We start from the raw sequence: 10,527 nt of genomic DNA, 5'->3' as shown, positions 1-10,527 counted from the left end.
TATATATATATATATATATATATATATATATATATATATAGCCTATTATAGACTCCCTGATGCAGAGGCAGGGAGTCATCAGCGCCACGCCACCCTCGACCCGCATTCACGAATCCGCGTTAAAGCAAAACGAGAAGCAGGCATTTATGAGCATCTGAAATCTCCATTTTACTTAACGTTTTCCAAAATTAGTTTTCACTAGAGGCTCGGGACTAGGCCGTCTGACCCGGCATGTGCACGTATAAGCAGCACGGGAGCGTTTGAACATTGGCGGATGCAGGAATGGGGCGCAAGGGGGAGGGAGAAACAAAACCCACCCACCAACGTAGGAGGGGTAGCGCTGTAAACTGCTTCAGCAGGGTCCAGGCGCGTATACGGCAGTTTTGGCCTTTCGTGCTTCAGACGGCGATGCCGGGCCAAAATTTCGCTACAAAATAAGGCAAAATCGTACGCTTGAAACGCTGATGAACGACTTCTTCGATTTTTTTTCAACTCTCGTATTCTGCTATTGATTCTCGGAGCGGCGGGTTAAGGAGACCCATGACCCTGATGACCCCCCTTCCCCCCAGGGGGGAAGCCCATGCCCCTGATGACACCCTCGGGGGGGGGAGGCCTATGACCCTGATGACGCCCCCCCGGGGGGAAGGCCCATGACCCTGACCCCACCACCCATCCCGCCAGTGCGTCGGTGCAGAGCTGCATGTATAATGTGTGACACCCCCACGCCCGCGTGCATGCCCGATGATGCCCGTATTACTGCCGATAGCGAACTTAATTCCGCGTGCAAAATTTCGCTGCCGCCTTTATCGGTGTATGGTCGGGCGTGAGGATCGGGCTGGCAGCGACGACGCGGGGTCGACGGAGCCTGCATGATAATGAGGCGGCAGTGACGGTGTGTGTGTGTGTGTGTGTGTGTGTGTGTGTGTGTGTGTGTGTGTGTGTGTGTGTGTGTGTGTGTATACATATATATATATATTACCACGCCATAATTACCACGCCATAATTACCACGCCATAATTACCACGTAATGCTCGTTACGTGGTATCGATTTTTGCTTTCACTCCATCCGTGCGACAGGCCGGCATGTCGGACATTAGATAAACCCGTGTAGCCTCGATGGTTAGTCATCATCTCACCTCGTTAGCAACACTAGCACATATATTTGATGGTTAGTCATAATCTCACCTCGTAGTTCACTAGCACATATATATATCAGGGGTTAATAATGACCCCCCGCATTATTAACCCCTGATATATATGCTAGTGTTGCTAACGAGGTGAGATGATGACTAACCATGGAGGCTACACGGGTTTATCTAATGTCCGACATGCCGGCCTGTCGCACGGATGGAGTGAAAGCAAAAATCGATACCACATAACGAGCATTACGTGGTAATTATGGTACTAAACACGCGACAAGACGGAAGCCGCTGCCCCCGCCCTGCTTTGCCGCTCCGTAACAGTACAGGTACGAAATGGATGTCACTGGGGCGGCTTTATATTATGCGGGTTAACTCCAGCTGCGAGAGGAAAATATCGGGCCCCCTGGCGGCGGGCTCAATCATGGGGGGATGCATCAGTCGCTTTCCCTTTCCGCCTACGTTGACATGAGTCAGCTCTCAGCCAATTACGGTGAGCGGAACCCCCCCCCCACCGGAAAAAAACCTCTAATAGAAACTACACGGCTCTTCAATGAATTTCGAATTATGACACCGGAGCAACATTTGTAGAAGGGGTTGCCCACTCAGCAGAGCAATGGAGTTCATGAAGTTCGAGTCCTGGCAATGCATTCAACCAGAGCAATGGACCGATCTTCTGAGCAAGACAATTACGTACGCGACCCTTGGCTAACTCGGTCAAGCTATACACGAGTTTTTCACGCGTGTATCGCCAAAATGTCTACTTTACCGTATTTAGTTGCTAAGCATGATCTTTTAGAACTTTTTATCACAACGTTGATTGGCTAGAGCTACATGTCAATCACGCAAGAAGGTCAGGATAACCGCGTCTTCATCCGAGTGTAACCGAGCGTCTTGTAATCTCACCCACCGACACATCCATTACCTCGTCCATAGTCGCGCCGGTGATTCCAGTGCAAAGGATGAATAGTTGAATATTAATATATTTCCTTTAACTTTCTACTCGTCAACGTCACTGCACGTTACCGAGAACGGACTCTAGTTGAGTAGTAAGAAATTTCTCCTTGCTACCCGCTGCATGTAAACGTCATTCAACGTGACGTGTAAACTATGATACCAGACGTAAGATAGATTAAAACACGCAATTTCTATTAGGCAGCAAGCGTTACTGGAGCAGATACGCTCGGTAATGGGTGGACACGTCTGAACATCCACAGGAAGCGTTTAAGAGATGCTACTTGGGTTATTTCTAAAGTAATAAAAATGAAAATACGAGTTTAGTGTATGAGTAATAATGAGTTTTAAGCCTTTTAGAAAGGGGAGTAGGTGGAGGAGGTTGAAGTTCTGTAGAAAAAAATGACCATGTTCGTTCGTCGACAACGTTGACGGTTGTACTGCAAGGGTGAATCCTTGCACATCTTCAGTGTCCCGAACAATAACCAAATGCATGGTAATTTTCAGCAGCGGTACGAACAGAAACTCACCACTTCCCTCCAAAAAAATACGAAGACAAAATCTAATAAGTCATTTAATCTAGGTCAAAATTCGGAAGAAAAAAAATATTTATGCATCACCTGCCAATGTTAATAATCACAAATCACTTGCGATCGAATTTTTTCCGGGCTTTTTACGTGAAAGTCGTTTTCATCAAAGAAGAATCGATGCCATCTTAGCCAGCCGTGAGCGCCATTGTTTGATGCACGGCTGAATGTACATGACGCATTTATACTAGGAATATGTGATATTTGAATCAACCGGTGCTTATGCCATGCCGTGTTATACAAGCGACCGCTCGTTGAGATGTATTATGCTATTATCTCCTATCACGTAGTAGTGTCATATTGGTACGGTAAGTGTTTTAAAAAGTGCGCGCGCGTGCGTGTGTGACGAGATAATATAGCGCGCCCGCGCGATTTCTTTGTTCTTTTCGTTCAAACAACCACGCGTAGTTTGTTTTGGACGCGCGAAAAATGACACACGACTGAATCGGCGTTTCAACGTATTTGCTATTTATTGGATAGGCCTTGTGCTTGAGTGGTGAGGAGTGACGAGGGGGAGGAGAAGAGAGGAGAGGGGGGAGAGTGGAAAACGAGGGAGAGAGGCCTAGCGTGAGTAGCGATAAACGTATACAAAGACGATATACGACGCCGTTCATATACGATACACTCTCGCCGTAAAAAAATCACGTGCTTATTTCGCGCAATTCAAAATTTGATTTACCGCGCATATTTTTGCCTTGTGCGCAATACTTGTGAGTATGGGACCGAGATGAGTAGGGGGGATGACGGAGATGTGGCTTGATCCGAGCTCGGGATTACATATACAAAGCTGACGGCAGGCGTGAGTCTTAGTGAGCTTATCAACTTTGTTGTGGTGCGTTAAATTGTGCCCCGCCTAGACGCGGGTGCGCAATTCAACGTTGGTTACGACATGGAAGCTACGCTTACCCTCCACTGAATTATGTGCCAGTCTTACTCATCTCGAATATCGCCGTAACGACACGTGATTTATCGCGTGCGTATGCTTTCAGTGGCAGGCGATAGATGGAGCTCGATCTGCGGTAGCGGTGTCGTTCATTATAGCATATCTCGTGCGTATAACGTTACGTTTTGTTCGCAATGACCACTCCCTTCACACGTGTGTACATGCGCGCGTGTTACGCTCGTTCCAGTAACGCGGGCGCGGCAGAGAGAAACAAGAAAGAGAGAAAGAGAGAAGGAGAGCGAGATAAGGGGTGAGAGAGAGAGAGAGAGAGACAGAGAGAAGGAGAGAGAACGAGAGAGTCCTGTACATCGTTTACGTTATCGTTACGTCGCGGGCGAGTCGACAGGTTATCATTATGTCATCGCAGTTGTTGTGCGTCACGTAGAAGATGCGCGGTGCATTGTGTGCGTGATAATCAAGCCGCTGCTATCATCACCATATAATAGCCGTTAGAATAGCTGTGGTAGAATAGAACGTATATATATATATATTATATATATATAATACCGTCTGGATCCCGATTTTATGAACGTTATGAAAGGTGGGGTCATGTAGACTTGGGAGGACCAACGTATGTGAATCATCGCCTCTTATATATGCAAGGGAAAGAATGAGAAAATTCCACTGTGTAGAATATGAAAATGACAGTGGGGGACAAGGTCAAATGTTGCGCTTGTGGTTGTGAACGAATACTTTAATTCGAATGTGTTGTACATCGCTAACTGTTCGCTTTTATGATGACACGAATGAGGGCGAGCGAAACATGCTTTTGTATATGTATACCCTCGGGGTAAAGGTTTAATTTACTTGTAAGAAGATTTATGTCTGGCTGACCTTCTTTATTATCTGACGTGGACAGACGGTGACTGTTTCACTGGGCACAAACGTAAATGTCATATATTTTACGAAATCGCGAATCCGCTAACAGCTCTCGGCTCTTAATGACTATTAAAGATAAAGCTTTTGTAGCGATCTATAAATCGTAGTTGAGAGCAGATTGCACATCGTCGACGAATTTGGAACGAAATGCGCATTTAGCTCAGCGGGGCGTAGCAAAAATAAGCGAATTGTTTGGGACGTGCCACGGCTTGTAATCACTAAAACAAACACTCACTGTCCCGGGAGACATCGTGGCCCGTGTTGCCCTCTCACGACAAAACCCCGAACATGTGCGCATGCAAGCGTGAATACCGCATAACACCCCAAGCAGGAAATCTTGTGAGACAGCAAGAGAAAGAGAGAACGAGAAAGGGAGAGAGAGAGAGAAAGCGGAAGAGACGGAGAACGAGAGAATGAGAAAGAGAGAGAGGCAGAGAGAGAGAGAGAGAGAGAGAGAGGAGATGATTTGTGAGCAGATGGATGAGAGACTCCTTTTGAGAGAGAGAGAGAGAGAGAGAGAAAGAAAGAAGGAAATAGGAAGAGACAGAGAACGAGAGAGAGATAGATAGATAGAGATAGAGCGAGAGGGGGGAGAGAAAGAGATGTATGAAGTATGTATTCGGACCCGTAGCGGATTAGCTTGTGAACATGTATGTATTCGTGGGTCTTTCGAGGACTCCGCAATCCAAAGCAGAGTGATTGCGCAGTTACATACGCGGTCAGAACGTATTTGTATATTTGGGATATTTTGGTATAATTAACACTTCAGGTTGGAAACGACACTGAAAATTTTCCCATATACGCGTTACCAACTACATTATAGGCAGAAAAAAGTTTTCTGAATAAACCTCGATTTACTGCATGAAATACAACCGAAATTTAAATAATAATAATATTAATAATATCCCAACAGCACAGCCAACACCTATGATCAAAGCAATTTCTTCAAAGCAGTTTCTCTATCCCTCCCCTCATGACGCTGCTCTCCGCTTCGTGTGTAAATAGTTTCTCATTATTCCTTGCGTTTCGTTTGCAGATTTAGAGATGTCCTCCGCTCGGACGATGGCAGCACCAGCGGCGGCAGCGCCACACTAGATAACGAAGGGTAGAGTGATTACAGGTCTTCCTTCTCGCATTGCTGTCATCATGATGCTCAGCGGAGCTCTCGTCGTCTGCAGTCTCCTAGCAACGCTGGCGACGCTAGGCGAGGGTCTCACCGTGTCCAAGAGCGGCCCCTGGCGGCGTGCTCGTGAATACGTAGTGTTACAACAACAGCAACAAGTGCGGACGCTGCACGGCAAGCACACGGCAGCGACGTTGACGATGGAGCGGCGAGACGGCGGCCTCGCGCAGTTCAAACAATGGCAGCGAGAAGCGCAGACGAACAGGAGCGCGCATGACGCGCATGCAGCCGCCGCCGCGGCGGGTATTAGTGCTGCCGGGGATCAGCCGGCCGGTGAGGCACCAGCAGCAGCACGACAAACAAAGACGCACGGGTCCGATCATGAACTCAGCGCCGTCGCCGACGGCGTGCTGTGGTCAGCGAAACTCGAACGACGCGTGCCGACGGGCTTCAGCGACGACGACGTCGTCGCGTGGAAGCGGGCGACGTCGGACAGCGCCGTCGTCGCCAACATCAGCATCGGCTGCGGCCGCATGCAGAACCGCGTTGTAACGTGGCGCGACGGCACGCACAGCTGCGCCCGCTACCGACTCAACGCTGAGCAGATCCAGGGCGAGATCTACTCGTTCTACCTCAGCCGCCTCCTCGGTATCGCCAACGTCCCACCGTCGCGGCTGTCGATGATCCACCCGCGCGAGAAGCGCTGGCTGGCAGTCAGTGAGCAACTCGCCGCCGCCGAGTGGCAGCTGGAGAAGCCATTCGTGTTGGCGCGCTACGTAGACGGGCTCACGCCCGCGTACATCCCGCCGGAGATGCGTTACGCCAACAGGAGCTTGCACCCGTCTAGACGCCTGCTCGAGAAATCCGAGGATGAACTGCGCGAGCTCGTGCAGTGGAGCGACCTGATCGTGTTGGATTACGTCACCGGTAACGTCGATCGCGTCGTTAACAACATGTTCAACGAGCAGTGGAACGCCTACGTCATGGACGCGCCTGCGCACAACCTCGACCGCGTCGCCGCGCCGCCCGCGAGCGGCTCCCGACAGGTGGCGCCAGGGCTGCTCGTGTTCTACGACAACGAGTCGGGTCTCCTGCACAGCTATCGTCTGCTGGACACGTACCAGGCGTATCACGATAAACTGCTGCGCAGTCTCTGCCTGTTTCGCGCCAAAAACGCGGCGGCCATTGCGAAGTTTCATGACGCAGGCAACGTCGGTGACGTTCTGTGGAAAACCTTCGCCACCGCCGAACCAGAAATGCATAAACTGGTGCCGCGACTACCGGCCAGGAACGAGGCGATTCTAAATAAGAGAATAACGGACGTTTTTAATCAAATTCAAAGATGCTCAAAGCTCTACGGCAAAAGTTAGTTCTATGTCTCCCACCCCCACAATAAAGTCGAGATAATTCTGACGTAAATATTGATAAACACATGGAATGAATATGTGGGGCCGGATTACTGACACTAGGTTTTATCACTAGCCTCAAAGATGCTCAAAACTCCACGGCAAAAGTTAGGTCTACGCACTCAATAAAGCCGAGAGATAATTAGGACGTAAATATTGATGAGCGCATGCGATGTTGATGTGAATATGTGTGGGACCCGTGTAGCATGGTGTACATCCCCCCATGGTTAACGTCCCCCTCTACGTTGCGCGGGGGCATGGGCATATCTTGTAGGGTGCGTAATACCTTTGACTCTGATTTCACCCATATTGCCTATGCGCAATGTAGAAGTAGGAAGTTTGCCATAGGGGAATGTACACGACGCTACACCAGACCAGTTACACTAGATCTCACCCCCTGACCGAGGAAATTGTGCCGCATAGGCTTCATCGTGGCTCTTGGAACCTATCCCTCACGTTAACGTCGTCCTTGCGAAATACATCACGCACGTGTTATATGAAATGAAGCACGATTCATATTCGCGGTAATACGCATTGCAGCGACTGCGTGCCTGACACTCACTGTCCGTCATCAACATAGCTGCTTTCCGCCACGGAAAGCATCGGTTACAAATCCCGCTTGCCCCCAAGAAAGCGCCTTAACCATAAAGGCGTGCCTAATCATATACTAGCACCAATCTAACTAATCTAAATCATTTACTTCAGGCGATTGGTATCGACAGCTTACCTGCGCTTGCATATGCGCATGCACGATGGGAAATCGTAGTCGTGCAATTTATCAACACCACGCATCTGAGAAGTGAAATCTCCCGGATCGTGGAATCATTGCAGTAAGACGTGTGGTACCTATCAGGCGTGTATCTCTGCATTAATTAAACAATAATTGAGGTTACACAACTCGGTGAGGCGAAATCCTGAAAAAATAGTCGAGGAAGGAATTATTCATGGTTCTGTGAAGGATCGACGTGCCATCAGGAGTGAATAAAAACAAATTTAAAAACAAACAAAAACAATTTGTTTTTATTCGCTCCTGATGTTGTCAGCGTTTAATTGTGAACGGCCCCACGTGAGACAAATCGAACATCATCCGTGGGTCAGCGACAGCCGACGGATCATACGGATTATTTATATATAGCTATTTATTTGCTACTGAAATCGTCAGTATATAGAAAATTTGCGTAGATGTGATGTACGTTTTCAACAAGCTTGAGGCAAGTATTGCACTATATAGCGATTGTGGTGGTAAGTCGCACGTACAGTCGTGGTGGAAGCGTGTTAAGAATACAAACGTTATTGTAAGAAAACTTTGCAAAGAATCGCACTCATCGACGCACGCGCGCACCCGGGTGTGGATGGGTGCATGGGTGTTGCTGCTGACTGCGTGCGTGCGTAGTGAGTGCGTGCGTGCGTTTCTGTGTGACTAGTAGTAGTGTATACAGTTATGTTTGTTTCTTTGCGATAAGTTATAACTCTGTATATAATTGCCAATAAAATTATATAATTTCGAAGAGATGCATGTCGTAGTCGCCAATGACAAATGAGAATCAAAAATGGCCAAATGGATGTAAAATTTGTAAATAAAGATGAACCATGTTATTTCAATACATCCCAGGTGTTAATTTGAATGTATGCGCGTGTTGCATTGAATGTATGTCGTGTTATCAGACCAAATGCATAACAATCATTTCCCTATTCTCGTAAATGCGATTTGAATAAAGATTATTTGCAGACATCAGCGCATAAAACCGGTCCAACGAGTATAAAGTTAACAGCTACGTCACGCCATACACACGCATACTAACACCGCAGACGACGAGCGAGATTTATGTAGTGTTATTTTAGTTTAAGGATATGTTTTCATTTAGCATTTTTCATTGGGGAATCATGGAGTGGCTAAAGCGGTTCTTGTGCTGCATGGCGCGCACAGGGATCCTCTTAAGCTTCGAGTTGTAGCTCTCTATTTACACGATATACCACATGCCTATCGAAGATTTATTTATTTTTCTCTTATGATTGAACGAGAAATGGCGTTTAAAGAACTATTTGATTGAGGAATTGTAATTTGTCATGTCTCTCCGTGACAGCCTCTCCTTGTGTTAGGGGGAACTCAATCGGGCAGCTAATAGGGTAACCAAGCTTAATTCCTTGTAATCGAAATGGGAAATGGAAATTAGTCCCGAAGGATTGCTCTGTGCTGCCCACTTTAAATGGATAATTTCAACGAAATGATTTTATATATAATAGGAATGCGCAAAATCAGATTGAACCAAAAGTACGGTCTGGAAATATTAATGAAGACAGACGGGTTGCTTTATTAAAGTGTTGCTTAAAAAAAAGTGTTATTAAAGTTAAAGTTAAAGTGTTATTAAATTTAACAAAAAGGTTGCTTTTTGTTAAAGTGAGGTGTTGTTTTCCATAAAAAACTACTCGAGCGTATATTCCTTCCAGTTTTCATATTTCTTGTCAAACAACTATTAAGTGTGCGCAGAGTAGATGTGTGTAATTTCAACACAATTGCGTTGTTAGTTCGTTTCGTTTAGCACCGTGTATTATAACAAACTGCATGCAGTGCCCCTTCGCACACTCAAGATACCACGTAGAATTGGGCCAGAGCGAGAGCGCCATCTGTCGTGGAGTTTGGTATTATAATATTATCTCATGCGCGACACTAGCGCCGACCAACGGCAGCGAAAATTAAATTGTATTTTTTTTATTTTTTTTTTATTTATTTATTTCGATAATTACTAAAGCATACATTACATCGATAACAGCATAAATAAACAAAATGCAGCTAGAAAATTATCGAGGATGAAAACACAAAAAAGCGTGGCTAACACACTTATTTCCATTGTGGTCCAACATAACATTGTACATACTATACTATAAACTATAGCAAATATATACCCACGATCCCCAAAATTTCTTAGTGATACATTGTTACAGTACAAAACATTGAAATACAGCATAAAGAAAAAATATATACAAAAAAAACTTCAGCATATTATGTACAAGTAAAGTGATTAAGGTAAGTGTTGAGCAGTTAAAAAGAAAAAAAAAGAAAAAATAGAAGCTTTCTGAGTGATACAATACAAAACAGAGACAGATACATGAAGAAAAAATATAAACGAGAAAAAAACTTCAGCATATTCTGTACAGGTAAACTGATTACGGTAAATGTTTAGCCGGTAGAAATGATGTTTCCTGAGTGAATACAGTACAAAGCAGTGCAGAACAACACGAAGAAAAACTAAATACACAAAAAAAACTTCATCAAATTTGGTACAAGTATAGTACCCTTTTAGCACATCATTTCGACACTCGGTTCGTACACCATTATATCCACATTACAAACATAACATATTTCGCACACACTCACATTTGTATAGATATAAACGTATTGAAAAGTGCACTGGTTCTGCCAAGAGAGTAAAAAAAAGAGACCCTCCCCCAATCATTAAAAAAAGAGGACAGTGGCCTTGTTTCATAGACACCTCGG

General features: G+C 45.9%; 1 protein-coding gene across 3 annotated transcripts in view; it reads left to right on the top strand.

Annotated features, from left to right (window-relative positions):
• The window catches only part of LOC106807107 (extracellular serine/threonine protein kinase four-jointed-like), a 52,738-nt gene extending 44,101 nt beyond the window's left edge, over positions 1 to 8,637 (top strand). For all 3 annotated transcript variants that reach the window (XM_014809364.1, XM_014809365.1, XM_014809363.1), the window contains exon 2: positions 5,539 to 8,637. In XM_014809364.1, the coding sequence (XP_014664850.1) occupies positions 5,649 to 6,995 (1,347 nt within the window). In that variant the 5' untranslated portion in view covers positions 5,539 to 5,648 and the 3' untranslated portion in view covers positions 6,996 to 8,637. The remainder of the gene's footprint in view (positions 1 to 5,538) is intronic.
• The last annotated feature ends 1,890 nt before the right edge of the window (positions 8,638 to 10,527 follow it).

Source organism: Priapulus caudatus, unplaced genomic scaffold (assembly GCF_000485595.1).
Source record: "Priapulus caudatus unplaced genomic scaffold, Priapulus_caudatus-5.0.1 Scaffold196, whole genome shotgun sequence".
Taxonomy (NCBI): domain Eukaryota; kingdom Metazoa; phylum Priapulida; class Priapulimorpha; order Priapulimorphida; family Priapulidae; genus Priapulus; species Priapulus caudatus.
This window is presented reverse-complemented; position numbering and strand designations above follow the sequence as displayed.